This window comes from Nerophis ophidion, linkage group LG19 (assembly GCF_033978795.1).
Source record: "Nerophis ophidion isolate RoL-2023_Sa linkage group LG19, RoL_Noph_v1.0, whole genome shotgun sequence".
NCBI lineage: Eukaryota > Metazoa > Chordata > Actinopteri > Syngnathiformes > Syngnathidae > Nerophis > Nerophis ophidion.
This window is the reverse complement of record NC_084629.1, coordinates 33,134,286-33,151,387: the sequence shown is the minus strand read 5'-3', so window position 1 is coordinate 33,151,387 and position 17,102 is coordinate 33,134,286. Positions and strand designations below refer to the sequence as shown.

At 41.9% G+C, this 17,102-nt stretch overlaps 1 protein-coding gene across 3 annotated transcripts in view; it reads right to left on the bottom strand.

The window, feature by feature from the left end:
• The window catches only part of ikzf2 (IKAROS family zinc finger 2), a 79,873-nt gene extending 69,439 nt beyond the window's left edge, over nt 1-10,434 (bottom strand). The window contains exons 1-3 of one of the 3 annotated variants that reach the window (XM_061879862.1): nt 10,154-10,434; nt 9,463-9,532; nt 6,639-6,688 (exon numbers count right to left, since the gene is read on the bottom strand). In XM_061879862.1, the coding sequence (XP_061735846.1) occupies nt 6,639-6,666 (28 nt within the window). In that variant the 5' untranslated portion in view covers nt 6,667-6,688; nt 9,463-9,532; nt 10,154-10,434. Of the gene's footprint in view, nt 1-6,638; nt 6,689-9,462; nt 9,888-10,153 lie in introns of those variants that run through there. The other 2 variants (XM_061879861.1, XM_061879860.1) reach the window with 2 other exon arrangements.
• Nucleotides 10,435-17,102: the final 6,668 nt, after the last annotated feature.

Below are 17,102 nucleotides of genomic sequence, written 5' to 3'. Positions count from 1 at the left end.
CACAGTTTATGATTACTTTTCTACTTGTTCTTTGTCAAGGAAAAAAAAAATGTTGTCTGTCATTGTCGTCTGTCAGTGAGTGAGTGAGTTGGCAAAACAACTTCAAAAGAAAGCAGGTTTTTATGAAACTTTAAGGAAATGTCCAAAATAGGATAAGGAACAATTGATTAGATTTTGGCCTGATGAAAAATGAGTTTCTACTCATTTCAGAATCTGTTACCTCAATGTGATCATCCTACGTTTATTTTTCTGGGTGTGTGGATGCCAGCGGGCCCGTCTCCATTTACGAACCCCTTAATTGACAAAATTTTCAGTTCACAAACTGCAGACCCAATTAAAATGTGCTTTGTTGTACGAACCTTGGGACTCATGTAAAGTGATTTGCGTGGATTGCCGACAGAAAAAGTCGTACTGCACAAACAAATTCAGATGTGGTTAGGTGTGAAGTAAAACTGGCGGTTGCTTCAAATTGCGCTTTATTGTTGACTTGTTTAATAGACTTAACCTAACATGCTGATAATCTCGTGTTTGTTTTTCCATTTTCTAGCGTTACAATGGATAAATGAACTAAAAAATATCAATACTCAGTACTGTTGAGCACAAGACGAGAACAAAACAATCAAACTGTGCTCTTCAGTATTGTGGCTACTGATTGGCTGAGCCACAGGCAAGATTACTAAGACTAGCATGCTAACTTTTTTTTTGCCAATTTTGCAGCCAAATACCTCCGAGTCATATAACGTGGTATTTGATACGTGTTAACTGTTAGCATGCTAAACAATTTTTTAGACCATTTTACAGCCAAACACCTTGGGTCATATCAATTGATACTATATACTGCAGTGGTTCTCAAATGGGGGTACGCGTACCCCTGCGGGTACTTGAAGGTATGCCAAGGGGTACGTGAGATTTTTTTTAAATATTCTAAAAATAGAAACAATTCAAAAATCCTTTATAAATATATTTATTGAATAACACTTCAACAAAATATGAATGTAAGTTCATAAACTGTGAAAAGAAATGCAACAATACAATATTCAGTGTTGTCAGCTAGATTTTTTTGTAGACATGTTCCATAATTATTGATGTTAAAGATTTTTTTTTCGGTAAAGAAATGTTTAGAATTAAGTTCATGAATCCAGATGTATTTCTATTACAATTCCCAAAAAGGGCCATTTAAGTTGATGATTACTTCCATGTGTAGAAATCTTTATTTATAATTGAATCACTGGGATAAGTTGATTGGCCACACTAAATTGGCCCTAGTGTGTGAATGTGAGTGTGAATGTTGTCTGTCTATCTGTGTTGGCCCTGCGATGAGGTGGCGACTTGTCCAGGGTGTACCCCGCCTTCCGCCCGATTGTAGCTGAAATAGGCGCCAGCGCCCCCCGCGACCCCAAAAGGGAATAAGCGGTAGAAAATGGATGGGATGGGCACTTGTTTATTTTTCAACAAGTTTTTCGTTATTGTTATATCTTTTTTTTCCCAAATAGTTCAAGAAAGACCACAACAAATGAGCAATATTTTTGCACTGTTATACAATTTATTAAATCAGAAACTGATGACATAGTGCTGTATTTTATTTCTTTATCTCTTTTTTTTCAACCAAAAATGCTTTGCTCTGATTAGGGGGTACTTGAATTAAAAAAATGTTCACAGGGGGTACATCACTGAAAAAAGGTTGTGAACCACTGATATACTGTGTGTTACAGGTTAGCATGTAAGTATTTTTTTTTTTTTTTTACAAATTTTACAGCTGAACACTTCAGAGTCATATAACTCGGTCCTTGATACGTGTTAATTTTTAGCCTGCTGAACTGTTTTTAGCAAATTTCGTATAAGAACGTGTCAGACTATTAACCTGGTACCTCAAGCATGGTAACTGTTAACATTGGCATACTAACATTAGCATAGTATCTTTTTTAGCCAGTTTTACAGCCTAACACCTCAGAGTCATATTAACTTGGTATTTGATGCATGTTATATCTTAGCATGATAAATTAGTTTTTAACGAATTTTACAATACAGCCGGATGCCTCAGAGCCATCCATACATCCATCCATTTTCTACCGCTTATTCCCTTCGGGATTGCGGGGGGCGCTGGAGCCTATCTAAGCTACAATAGGGCGGAAGGCGGGGTACACCCTGGACAAGTCGCCACCTCATCGCAGGGCCAACACAGATAAACAGACAACACTCACACACACATTCACACACTAGGGCCAATTTAGTGTTGCCAATCAACCTATCCCCAGGTGCATTTCTTTGGAGGTGGGAGGAAGCCGGAGTACCCGAAGGGAACCCACGCAGTCACGGGGAGAACATGCAAACTCCACACAGAAAAATCTCGAGCCCGGGATTGAACCCAGGACTACTCAGGACCTTCGTATCGTGAGGCACATGCACTAACCCCTGTTAAATTGTGCTGCTGCCTCAGAGCCATATAACTTGGTATTTGATACATGGTAACTGTTAGCATGCTAACTTTTTTTTTTTGTGCCAATTTTACATTCGAACACCTCAGTCATATAACTTGGTACTTGATACGTGTTAACTTTTAGCATGCTAATTTTTTTTGCAAATTTTACAGCTGAATGCCAATTTTAATAAGCGTTAAATGTTAGCATGCTAACCTTTTTTTTTGCCAATTTTTCAGCTGAACACTTCAAGGGCATACAATTTAGTACTAAATATGTGGTAACTGTTAGCATGCTAACCTTTTTTTAGCTAATTTTACAGCCAAACATCTCAGAGTCATATAATTTGGTATTTGATACATATTAACTGTTAGCCTTCTAACTTTCTTTTTTATCAAATTTTACAGCAAATGCATTCGAGTCATATAATTTTGATACATGTTAACTGTTAGCATGCTAAAAAAAAATCCGCAAATTTTAAATGCAAATGCCTCTTAGTCACCTGACTTGGTACCTAACACATTTTTATTCTTAGCATGCTAACATTAACTTTTAAGTTTGGTTTGCATTAGAGATGCACGGTTTGCGGTCTCATCCGCGTAGTCCCGCGGGTCAGGCGGTTGACATGACGAAAAAATTTATTTTAATTAGATTCGGGTGGGTGGCGGTTAACCATCTGGAATTATTTGATATACATGGTTCTGGGATCGGTATCCCTTGCCATTCAAAGAGCCATTTCAGACCCATGTCATAAAGCGCAGATAATAAAAGACGCTATTATTCCCCTGAATGACTGCTGGTAGTCACCCAGGTAATAATTATTAGGGCGTGCTATGAAGCCCTTGGATTTGTCACCTACTACAACATGTACGATCTGCTTATCAGTCCAGCATCATGTTATGTGTGGCTTCCGCAGCAACATGCACACGACTGCAAGGCATACTGGGTGACACAGAGTACACTAATGCTTGTGAAATAAAACATTTTAACACTCTTAGTAATATGCGCCACGCTGTGAAGCCACACCAATTAAGAACGACAAACACATCTCAGGAGAACATCCTCACAGTAACACAACATAAACGCAACACAACAAATACCCATAATCCTTTGTATTCATGACACTTCCTGACTATTTTATACACTCCTAGCAGAAACCACCTCCCCCCGTGTGTCGGTAAGGTGGGCGGGGTTGGGGGCGCGGGGGTGTAAAATATATTCAGGAGGTGTCATGAATACAAAGGATTATGGGTATTTGTTGTGTTGTGTTTATGTTGTGTTACTGTGAGGATGTTCTCCCGAAATGTGTTTGTAAATCTTGTTGGGTGTGGCTTCACAGCGTGCGCATATTAGTAAGTGTTAAAGTTGTTTATATCACAACCATCAGTGTACTCTGTATCACTGAGTATGCCTTTCAATCTTGAACATGTGATTGCAAAAGCTGCACACAACATGTTACAATCGGTTTGTACATGTTGTTGAAGTTGGTTTCACAACACGCTCAAATTTTTGCAATCAGGATGAATACTATTGGGTAGTTGCGGGAACATTAGTGGTGCTAATTGTCATTGTTACTCTGTGAAACAGATTAAAATAGCTCTGTGAGTGGTAAAGGCGGACAACCTCTGATGTATATCAGCGGGCGGGTACGGTCCTGATAAAATGTTGGTTCGGGTGGACGGCGGGTGGATGACGACTTTGGAGATGCGGATAGGGATGATATAATTGCCTATCCGCGCATCTCTAGTTTGCATATTTCCGCGTTCACACGCAATTTCACCCAGAATTGCATAATGTATTTTTTTCACTGCAATGTTCTATCCATCCATCCATCCATACATCCCCATCCATCCATCCATCCATTTCCTACCGCTTATTCCCTTTGCGGTCGCGGGGGGCGCTGGTGCCTATCTCAGCTATAATCGGGCAGTAGGCGGGGTACACCCTGGAGAAGTCGCCAAGTCATCGGAGGGCCAACACAGATAGACAGACAGCATTCACACACTAGGGCCAATTTAGTGTTGCCAATCAACCTATCCCCAAGTGCATGTCTTTGGCGGTGGGAGGAAGCCGGGGTACCCGGAGGGAACCCACGCATTCACAAGGAGAACAAACGCCACACGGGATTGAACCCACGACTACTCAGGACTGCAATCTTCTAACGCAACATTATTTTTATTTTGTCCATAGAATGTGTCGTGGGCCAAAAAAATAAACGAGCTGGTGGCCACAAATGGCCCCTGGTCCACATTTTCAACACACCCTGTTTCAATATGAGTTGGGAAATTGTATTAGATGAAAAAATATAAAAGGAATACAATTATTTGCAAATCCTTTTCAACCCATATTCAGTTGAATATGCTACAAAGACAAGATATTTGATGTTCAAACTCATAAACTTTATTTTTTTTTACAAATAATAATTAACTTAGAATTTCATGGTTGCAACACATGCCAAAGTAATTGGGAAAGGGCATGTTCACCACTGTGTTACAATACCTTTCCTTTTAACAACAGTAAATAAACCTTTGGGAACTGAGGAGACACATTTTTGAAGCTTTTCCGGTGGAATTCTTTCCCATTGTTGTTTCATGTACAGCTTAAAATGTTCAACAGTCCGGGGTCTCCATTGTGGTATTTTAGGCTTCATAATGCTCCACACATTTTCAATGGGAGACAGGTCTGTACTACAGGCAGGCCAGTATAGTACCCGCACTCTTTTACTATGTAGCCACACTGTTGTTACAAGTGACTTGATATTGTCTTGCTGAAATAAGCAAGGGCGTCCATGATAACGTTGCTTGGATGGCAACATATGTTGCTCCAAAACCTGTATGTACCTTTCAGCATTAATGGTGCCTTCACAGATGTGTAAGTTACCCATGCCTTGGGCACTAATACACCCCCATACCATCACAGATGCTGGCTTTTCAACTTTGCAACTTGAACAGTCCTGATGGTTCTTTTCCTCTTTGGTCCGGAGGACACGATGTTCATCGTTTCTAAAAAATAATTTGAAATGTGGACTCGTCAGACCACAGAACACTTTTCCACTTTGCATCAGTCCATCTTAACTGAGCTCGGGCCCGGAGAAGCCGGCGGCGTTTCTGGGTGTCGTTGATAAATGGCTTTGGCTTTGCACAGTAGAGCTTTAACTTGCACTTACAGGTGTAGCGCCAAACTGTAGTTACTGACATTGGTTTTCTGAAGTGTTACTGAGCCCATGTGGTGATATCCTTCACACACTGATGTCGCTTTTTGATGCAGTACCGCCTGAAGGAACGAAAGTCCGTTATATCATCGCTTATGTTCAGTGATTACTCCAGATTCTCTGAACCTTTTGATGGTATTACGGACCGTAGATGTTGAAATTCCTAAATTCCTTGCAATAGACCGTTGAGAAATGTTGTTTGTCAAACTGTTTGACTATTTGCTCACTCATTTGTTCACAAAGTGGTGACCTTCGCCCCGTCCTTGTTTGTGAATGACTGAGCATTTCAGGAAAGCTTCTTTTATACCCAATCATGGCACCCACCTGGTCCCAATTAGCCTGCACACCTGTGGGATGTTCCAAATAAGTGTTTGATGAGCGTTCATCAACTTTATCAGTATTTATTGCCACCTTTCCCAACTTATTTGTCACTTGTTGCTGGCATCAAATTCTAAAGTTAATGGTTATTTGCCCCAAAACATTTTTTTTATCAGTTTGAACATCAAATATGTTGTCTTTGTGGCATATTCAACTGAACATGGGTTGAAAATGATTTGCAAATCATTTTATTCCGTTTATATTTACATCTAACACAATTTCCCAACTCATATGGAAACGGGGTTTGTAAATAAATAATACAAATAAAAGAGTAGCCATTTTAGTAGCGCGTGAGGAGCTACACTTTAGCTCCTTCCCTTCTTGTGGTTATTTCACTTGGGAAGAATCTGGGACTATTCGCTAATCAGTTATCGATCTGAAAGACCCGTCCTAGTTTTTAGAAATGGCATGACCTAAACAGTTTCATATGCATGTTGAGGAAAAACTGAAACAGGTTTTAATATTTGGGACATAAGAGTTCTTAAAGTGACATTTGTCTTGAAATTTGAACAAATTGGAAATGTTTTTTCCCTGTGAAACAATTAAACCCAGAAAACAGGAGCGTCTCTCACAGTTCCTCATGTGTCCTTGCTTCACATGGAGCGTAATGAAAAAGCAACAAAAGCACTTACTAGCAGAGTAGCCATTGGGTGCCTCCATTTCCAGAGCAGTAATGCAGTGACTGAGGAGGAGAAAAAACAAGCCCTTAACATTTCCTTCACAAAGAAGCTAACATTTTACAGGGGAATAAAAATGTCATTTTACAGGATTCAAGTCAAATCAATTGTGAAAAAGTGTTTTTTTAATAACTGTGAGAAAAAAGTAATTTTTCAAGAATGGTGAAGAAATATTTCAAGTAAAAATGTTTTGTTTTTAATTTTTTCGTAATTAAAGTCAATTATTTCATGAAAAAATTACATAAGTTATTTTTAGAAAAAAAGTTGAAAATGTCACACAACAATTTTTAGGGATATCCTGAGTAAATACAATTATTTTACAAGACAAATTTATGTAATGTCTTAGGATTAAAGTAAAATATGTAATGATTTTCTTTCTCTTTTAAAAAAAACAAGTTATAATGTTTATATAAAATGATGTCGGACTATTAAAAAAAAATGGTTTAAATATCACAAAAAATAGGCCGTTTTAAAGGAGCAAAGTGGAATATTTTGTGAACATGTGTCTTTTTTACTACAAAAACACTGAACTGTGAGAAAAACGTGTTATTTTAAGAGAAAGGTGTGGGAATGTTTAAAAAGATATATATAAAGAAAATAGTTTCAGTTATCAAATCAAAATATATTGATTTGAATATCAATCATATATTTTGTGGAAAAAAGCATTTTTTTAGAGAAAAAAAAGTCGTACACAATTTTTTAAGAACATTCTGAGAAAAAAATATTTTTACAATATAAAATATTGCACTTTTACAAGATTAAAGTCAAAGATGTAATAAAACTAAGTTGTTCTTGTTTTTAGAAAACAAGTAATATTAGTAATATTTTGATATTTTTCTTTAAATGTTACAAGAAAAAATACATGCAATTTTAAAGCATTAAAGTTCAAAAGATTGTTAAAATTTTCATTAGAAAAACTTAATACTGATAGAAAAAAAAATAGTTGTTTTTTTTACAAAAATTGTGTCGAAATATTTAAAACATATGTCTTTTTTTAAAATTACCACACAACTTAGGAGAAAGTGTGCTATTTTACTTGATTAATGTCAAATATATTGTTGAAATTAAGCCTTATTTTTTGGGGAAAAAAAAGTTGCATTATTGTGAAAAAAAGGCCTCATAGATCATAATTTAAAAAAAAATTAAGTCAAATATGTAAAAAAAAGTATTTCCTATACTAATCTTTGGAGTTTATTTTTTAAATGTTACAAGGAAAATATATGCCATTTTAAAGTATTAAATAGATTATGAAAATGTATTTCTAATAATAAAATAAAAAACCTCAATACAGCGAGACAAACAAGTGTTATTTTACAAAAATTATGAAGAATTTTTTTTAAAATGTATTTTTTTTTCTATTTAAGGAAAAAGTGTGCTATTTGACATGATTACAATCAGATATATTGGGAAAAAGGCTACGTATATTTTTTAAACATTTTTACAATTTTGTGAAAAAAAAAGTTTGTCACATAAGAATCTTTAGGAATATTCTGCGAAACAAAAATACTGATTTACAATAGAAAAGTATGCAATCTAGGATTAAAGTCAAACATATGATGAAAAAAGAAGAGAAGACTAATAATATTCTGAGAAAAGAAATTGTCATTGTACACAAATAATGTCGTAATATTTTGAGAAAAAAAGTTAAACAATTACAATAAGAATTTATTTCATTTTACAGCTAAACATATTGTGGATTTTTAAATGCTAAATTATCATATGTTTCAAACTTTTTTTAGTTAAAGTTAAAGTTAAAGTACCAATGATTGTCACACACACTAGGTGTAATGAAATTTGTCCTCTGCATTTGACCCATCCCCTTGTTCACCCCCTGGGATGCGAGGGGAGCAGTGTGCAATATAGGTGCCGCACCCGGGAATCATTTTTTGGTGATTTAACCCAATATTCCAACCCTTGATGCTGAGTGCCAAGCAGGGAGGTAATGGGTCCCATTTTTGTAGTCTTTGGTATGACTTGGCCGGGGTTTTGAACTCACAACCTACCGATCTCAGGGCCAGGGGCGCCGAAAAGGGGGGGTAAAGGAGACAGATTCTAGGGGCCTATGATGGAGGGGGGCCCAAAGAGGCCCCTAATGATGATAAAATTATAATACAGAGGGGTCCTGTAAAGATACAGGGGCCCTGTAAAGATTATTTTCATTGGGCCCAAAATCCCTTGCGGCGCCCATGCTCAGGGCGTACTGAGTAGGTTGAAATGCATTAATATATTCTTGGCTTCTGATTTCAAAGCAAGTTTTCCATTAAATTGTATGTAAAAACATGAATCAAATGCACAAGTAACTGTGTAAAAATTCTACAAGGCGATTACACATTATTATTCATACATTGTCGTCCCTCTTTGATTGCTGTAATTGGTTCCGGTTATGAGCGCAATAAACAGATTTCTGCGAAGTAGGAATCCTGAATAATAAATCTAACCTGTCTACAACCTTCTAAAAACATTTTTCAACTTTATGAGGACCAAACCTTTTGCACATTCACTTTACTCTTCTACTCCTGACACGTGTGGTCATCTTGGACTAATACTTTGCAGTCAAAGCAAGGAACACGGCTCGGTTGTGCGGTAACAGGGACCTGTTCTAGGGAGAACACTTTTGTAAATGCTACGAAAAAAATTATCTTTGCGTATAGGTTGTTTTTTGTTTAGATTTGCATTATTGATGCCACAGTTCAAGTCATCTAACTTTCATTTTGCATTGGCTGGATATATTTTGAGGTTATTTGTCGGAAAAAAGCTGAAGGAAAGACAATTTGATTACCTCAAGTGGCCTCCTGGGGAGAACGACTTGGTGATATCAGTCGGAAGATGGCAGACCGTCTTCCAGCTTCCTTTAAAACAAAGACAAAGTGTTTCTTCTGGGGTTTCCCAAAGCAATCAGGAGGGTCAGGCATGGAAAAGTTATGGCACGCATCTTCCCGGACCCCAGAAGCCCTCCCTGGACGTCTCCAGAAAACACAATATTTGTCTTGGAAAGTCGGACACAGACCTGACTCCAGCCCACGTAGAGCAGGAACGGCGGACAGGGAAGACCTGCCAGGTCGCTAAGAAGGAACCAAGACGAGGGATGGATCAAACTGGATCCACCGGTTCCTGAGGAATTAGCCATGGCGGCAGGGAGCAGCCGGTTTTCAAGGGACTGGAAAATCCGTTGCTACAGTCAGCGTCGAGAGAAACTTTTTGCGCTGGAGGCATGAGTCACGCGGCTAATGATCAGGGATGCATGCAACATTTAAGGGGGTGGGGGGGTGGGGGGGGGGGGGGGTCATGAGGCACACCTGATACATATCCCGTTTTGACAGCATATGAATTGATCAATATCCTGATTAGTGCCCGTCAACACAATTATGGATGAAATATTGCTCCATTTTTGACACATTCCACAATTCTGGTGAAGTTGTGATTTTGGTTCTATTTGCAAAAACATTCAGAGGGTTTTTTTTCTTATTTACCTGAATATCTGTCCCATTAGTTTGCACAGCGATCCACAGCGAACGCCTCGGCTCGGCTTCGACATCATTCGCGCACGCGCACGCGCACGCACCAAGAGGCAGCCCGGCTCGGTTCCGCGGCAGTAAATTAAACAAATAAAAAAAGAGGAGTTTTTTTTTTTTCTTTCTTTTAGATCCACCGCGGTCTTCGTCCTCCACCCCTTGCAGAGAAGAGTTCCGAGTGACACGTGACACTTATGCTGCGCACCTTAGAGAGGTCAGCGTGCGTGCGTGAGTGGACATAATAAAAACACACTTTGGCTTCACTGACGTCCCAAACGATTTTTTTTGTAAGCATATGTTAGTAACTGCGGGGGGTAAAAAAAAAAAAAAACCCAGAACAAGACGGGGCGCTTTCATTGTGTTAGAAAAAAACGCACGTGCACGTGTCTTGCATTTGCACTGCAGCGCTCTCTGGTGGCGGTTAGTGGTTATTACAACTCGTGTTGTATTATGGGGTGTGTGTGTTGCTCTCGAGACAATTAAAACTAGTGAGGAAAGTTCTGCTTGTGTAAACCAACATCTCCAAAAATATGAACAATAAAGAGACATATTTACACAATAACCATCACTTATTGCGTGTGGCACAGGTGTCAAACGAAATATTTAAACATGGCCAGCAGAAACCTGCAGGGAATGTTCATCAAAAAATACGTAAAGCAGAGGTGTATATTTTTGGCCCACAGATATTTTTAAATTGACCCACGGCATGTAAATACATTCCTATTAATGCGGTATATTCGACATTATCTAACAATTATTTGCTTTGTTTTCTGTAAAACAAGCTATATTTTCCTCTTCGAATTGCTTAACATGTACAGACCCTTTCCAAAAAATAAGAATATAATGGAAACGTGTATTTATTTCCATATTTCCATTCAAAACATTACATTTCCATATATTATAGATTCAAGGCCCACAACTTCAACAATTTCTTATGTGTACATCATTTGGGCTTCCAGCTCATAAAACCCTTAAAAACAGGATTTCAAAAATGTTTAATACCAATTGCTTTTCTGACAGATTCATGAATCTTCTCTCTTTGATAATCGGCAGAAGCCCACGGTCAGCTCTTCGGCTGGTGCATCTCCTCCTGCCACATGTTGCCCTTCCGCTTGACTTCGCATTGGTATGCGAGGACACAGCCTTCTGTGAACAGCCAGCCTCCTTAGCTATGAACCTGGAGGCTGGCTCCATCATTGATAACCTTCATCATTGATAAGTTATCAATGGCGGCTCAAATTATGTAGAAATAAACAACTACAAGACTGGAAAAACTACCAAGCATCATGGATGATGCCAGTCACCCTCTGCATAACGTTATCAGTATCCAAAAGAGCCTGTTCAGTGCGAGATTGCTTCATCCCAAGCGCAGGAATCAAGGAATCAATAAAGTACTATCTATCTATCTATCTATCTATCTATCTATCTATCTATCTATCTATCTATCTATCTATCTATCTATCTATCTATCTATCTATCTATCTATCTATCTATCTATCTATCTATCTATCTATCTATCTATCTATCTATCTATCTATCTATCTATCCATCCATCCATCCATCCATCCATCTATCTATCTATCTATCTATCTACCTATCTAATGTTCTTAGAATCCTGAGATTAAAAAATGCAATAAAAATGTATTCAAACATGACTCCAAAATCAAACATACAAAATGTATAATAATGCCTGGAAAAATATATCTTTGTGAATTTTACTTAAAAAACGATATTTTGCAGGGTTTGCAAAAACACAAATATTATTTTTTTTACTCATCATGGCAGCATAACTGTCATACTAAATATGAAAGTTATATGAACTTTACTCCAAAACCAAACATGCAATATGTCTAAAAATATCTGTAACACCAACAGACTTGCACTGGAGGACAGTTAGTCTTGGTTTTAACAAGTTTTAAGATGCTCACACACGCCGCGGCAGCACGGAGCTTCCCGACTTTTCAGTCCGTCCGTCTTGCTGCTCCGCTCTCCAGAGTGTGTGTCAGCGTGTGTCCCAGCTGCTGTTCCATGGCCCCGACCGCTACTGATAAGAATGACAGATGATTAGTCGCAGCTGGGGCAATCCAATCACCTGCCAGATGGGCTTCAAAGCCGTTCCCCCACTCACCCCACAGACCTCCACCGCCAGACTCAGGCCGAGAAGCCATCCGGTCGCACCTACCACCCCCCTGCTCTCCTCCGTAAGGGATTGGGAGAGAAAATCAGCTGCAGCCATCTGTGCACCCGGTCTGTGGATCACTCTGAAGTTGAAGGGTTGTAATGCTATACTAATGGGTGATCCGCGCATTGGCATCCTTCATACGGTGGAGCCATTGGAGGGGTTTGTGGTCCAAGCAGAGGCTGAATGAGCGCCCCAGCAGGTAATACCGGAGGGCATCGACCGTCCCCTGGATGGCTGATGTACAACACAGGGCGGTCAACACCCCCACATGCAGGGACAAAACAGCCCTCAGTCCTCTGCCCAACGCGTCAGCGTTCAAACAGAACGGGACAAAAAAATCAGGCATGTGTAGGATGGGCTCCCTGCAGAGGGCCTTTTTAACCTTCTCAAATGCCTGCTGGCACTGCTCCATCCACTGGACCAGATCTGAAGCACCCTTATGGGTGAGGTCAGTTAGTGGGCTGATCAGGTCCGCAAACTGTGAATTGAACCTCCTGTAGTAACCTGCCAGCCCCAAAAACTGCCTCACCTCTTTTTTGTCTTGGGAGTCAGACAGGCCGCAATTGCTGCTGTTTTGTCTACTTACGGATGCACTTGCTCTCCTCCCAAGTGGTACCCTACATACTATACCTCCCTCTGGCCAACCGCACACTTTGTCGGGTTGGCGGCGATCCCTGTCATCCTCAGGGACTCGAGCACCTCCCCCACCCTCTGCACATGCTCCACCCAGCTACCACTCTGGATGATGACGTCATCCAGGTAGGCGGCAGCATATGCAGCGTCAGTAAACAGCACCTGGTCCATGAGGCTCTGGAATGTGGCGAGCGCACAGAACAAGCCGAACAGAAGTTTCGCAAATTGGTACAAACCTTTCGGAGTGGAGAACGCCGTTTTTTTCCCTTGGACTCTGGAGACAAGGAAATATGCCAGTAGCCCTTAGTTAAGTCCAGTGTAATGAAAAAACGAGCAGTGCCCAGCCAATCCAGGAGCCCGTCAACACGGTTCTGTATGGATTACCGAAAGGTAATCAAACAGTGACACATCATTTTCCTTTCGGTAATGCATACAGAACCGTTCAGAACCATCTTTTTTACTCACCCGGACTATGGAGCTGCACCAAGCACTGTGTGATTTTTATGTTACCCCAACTCCAGCATAATTTCAATTCCTTCCGAACCACTTTGCGTTTGTGTTCGAGTAGCTGAATGAGGTTTGTGCGGCCTGAAAGAGGGGAGAACATATCGGCAAAACGCCGCTGCAACGTGGCGACATCTGCTCTCTGGGACAGTGTGAGCTGGTCATCACAGAAGAGAAGAGAGTGCTAGGTGGAACGGGGAATCTCTGGACCCAGCTCCTCACTTTCTTCTATCGCCGTCAACAGAGAAACTGGCTCCACCTCCCTCCATAATTTCAGGAGGTTGCGGTGGCAGATTTGTGTCACCCCGGTCATAATATACATCCCCCACTCGTCGTGTGACCACGAAGGGCCCTCGCCACTTGGCGAGTAATTTGGAGCTGGAAGTTGGAAGCAACACAAGCACTTTATTTCCCGAAGAAAATTGTCTCAGTTGCGTTCCTGTTGTACAGATGCTGCTGACGTTCCTGGGCCTGGAGCAGATTCTCACATGATAAGTGACCCAGTGTGTTAAGTTTTGCTCTCAGGTCCAGGACGTATCGAATTAAATTCATACTGGGGCTCAGACCTTCCTCCCAGCTTTCCTTGACTAGGTCTAGAATCCCGCGCAGCTTCCTGCCGAACGATAACTCAAAAGTGAAATATCGCTTGGAGGCCTGGGGAACCTCCCGCACTGCAAACAACAGAGGATCTAATCAATTTATCCCAATTAGGCTTATCTTTGTGCACGAATTTACGGATCATGGATTTCAGAGTCTTATTCAGCTGCTCAACCATAGCCCATCGGTTTGCGGGTGGTAATAGATGGTCCGAATAGACTTGATACCCAATAATCCGTCCAGCTCTTTTACCGTACGAGACATAAATGAAGTGCCCTGGTCAGTCAGAATCTCTTTCGGGATTCCGTCTCGGGAAATGACCTGAAAAAGCGCCTGTGCCACACTCTTTGCAGAGATTGGCCGCAGCGGAACTACTTCGGAGTATCTAGTTGCGCAATTCACCAGAACCAACACAAAACGTTATCCCCGGGTACTCAGGTGAAATGGTCCGACGAGATCCATGCCAATCCATTCAAATGGGACCTCTATGAGTGGTAGTGGTCGCAAAGGTGCTCTGGGAGTGGCCGCTGGATTGACTAGCTGGCAGGCCGCACACCAGCGGCGCACGTTTGCCCGGATGCCTGGCCAGTAGAATCGGACCAATACCCGGTTAAGTGTTTTATTGTACCCCATATGTCCAGCTATGGGGTTATAATGAGCCGCAGGGAAAATCAATTCCCGACGCCTTTTTGGCACCAACAACTGGGTGATTTTCTCTCCAGTCTGAGTGTCACGACTCACTCTGTGTAATATGTCCGTGATCAATGCAAAGTGGTGAAATACCCGCGCTATTCCTGGGTGCACCAACTGACCATTAATTGATATCACTTGGTCCTAGGCTGAGCGTGTAGTCACAAGTCACAAGACTGCACAAGTGGAAAATCTTCCATGGGGAGCCATTGGGGAGCCGGGGGGACCACCTGGGAAGCCCCCACCAGTTCCCCCTCCCACTCGGCAGTGTTGGGTGACCTCGTGTCACCGCTGAGAACAGCACAGATATCCCATTTCCCTACCGGTTGGGAACGCACCCCCGCGCACTGCCCCACTAAATCATTAAACCCTGCCCAATTGGTTCCCAAGATTAAGGAGTGCGTGCGGTGCGAACTTACAGAAACCTTAATACTATATATATTCATTTTTTAACCAAATTTCCACCAGCACTACAGGGTACTACTGAATATCCCAATGCACACATTTAATCTGTACCAGTGCAGCCTCCCTCAAAGCCCCCGGTCGAACCTGGTTCTGGTTGATCAGAGACTGCTCATTGTCCAAAACTGCCATCGCCAGGTGTGTACACCCTCGGATCCTTACTGGAACACAGTACATCTCTCCTGGCCCGGGGAGGGTGCCGGCGAGCCGACAACCCGGATAATCTGCCCCACATCCATGAGCGAACACTCACAACGCACGTTACCGGGCTGCCCACACCTTCAGCAGGCCTGCCCAGGCGTTCGAGGGGCAATCTGCGGGGGAAGCACAACATCTGCACCGGTTGGGGCCTGGGAGGCAGAAGAAAACGATGGATCATTCAACCGGGGCGTTATAACAGGCAGACCCGCCTAAGACTGTGGCCCGCGCAGCCTGCACAGTGCCGGTACTGGGCGCTCAGTCGCCTCGACACTCCGTTCCCCCTTCCGCGCCTGGCGGTGCACTGTCAGGTGATCCTCAGCCAGAACCAACGCTGATGCCAGTTCTTTGGGGCAGTGGTAGCGGATCCAGGCCAACGTTCGTGGCGGGATCGCTTCCAGGAACTGCTCCAACACGATCAGCTCCACCACTCGGCCGTCAGCTTCCCCCGGCTGCAGCCAGCGCGTCACTGTCTCCCACAGCTGCTGCCCCAGCACGAACGGCCGATCTTCCGAGCACAGACGTAGTGCCCGGAACCGGCGTCGGTGGTCCTCACACGAGCACCCTGTTCGGTACAGCATAGCCCGCCTCAGATCCTGGAATCGAACCTGGGATCCACCCACCAGGCTGAGCGCCGGTCGCTGCGCCTCCCCGGCCAGCAGTGGTAGTAGCCGCATTCTCCACTCCGCCTCCGACTAAGCGCATTCCACTGCCGTGCCCTTGAACATGGCTAAAAAAGCCTGGGGATCCTCCGTCTTGGCCATCCGGGGGATGGACATGGCCACTGATGATGAAACTGCCGCCCCAACCCGCTCCACCAGCGACTGCAAAATTTGGTTCTCCTAGGCCACATGAAGTCAGAACACCTCCATCTGCTGCTGGCTTTCAGCCGTCATCTGCACCAAAAACCTGTCCCAGCACTGCCAGTGGGTTCGCAGTCATCCTCGGTGTCCGGGAAGTTGGGCGCCAGATGTGACAGAACCCGTGGGTTCCCCTCACACCGACAGACTCACACTGGAGGACAAGTAGTCTTGGTTTTAACAATTCTGCAGCACTCAGCTTCCTGTTGTCCATCCGTCTTGCTGTTCCACTCTCCAGGGTGTGTGTTAGCGTGTGCCACAGCTGCTGTTCCATGTCCTTGACCGCTACTGATAAGAATGACGGGTGATAAGATGATCAGGGGCAATCAAATCACTTTCCGGCTGTGCTTCGAAGCATACATCCCAATATGCAGCAGGCGCGCAAACCCCACCCTCCTCCACAAATGTATCTAATTGAGTTTTACTACAATCAGGTGTTTTTGTAAGGTTAGCAAATACAAACATTAGGTTTTACTCAATGTGACAGTATAACTGTCACACTCAATATGACAGTTATTTAAATATAACTATTAATATCAAACATCCAAAATAGCTAAAAATGCCTGAAATAATGTATCTTTTTGAGTTTTACTAAAAAAAAGGTTTGCAAAAAACAAATAACTTTTTTTTACTCAATATGACAGTAAAACATTCATACTAAATATTATATAAACATAACTCCAAAACAAAACATGCAATATGTCTAAAAATGCTTGTTATAATGTATCTATGTGAATTTTTGTAGAATTAGGTGTTTTTGTAAGGTTTGCAAATACAAAAA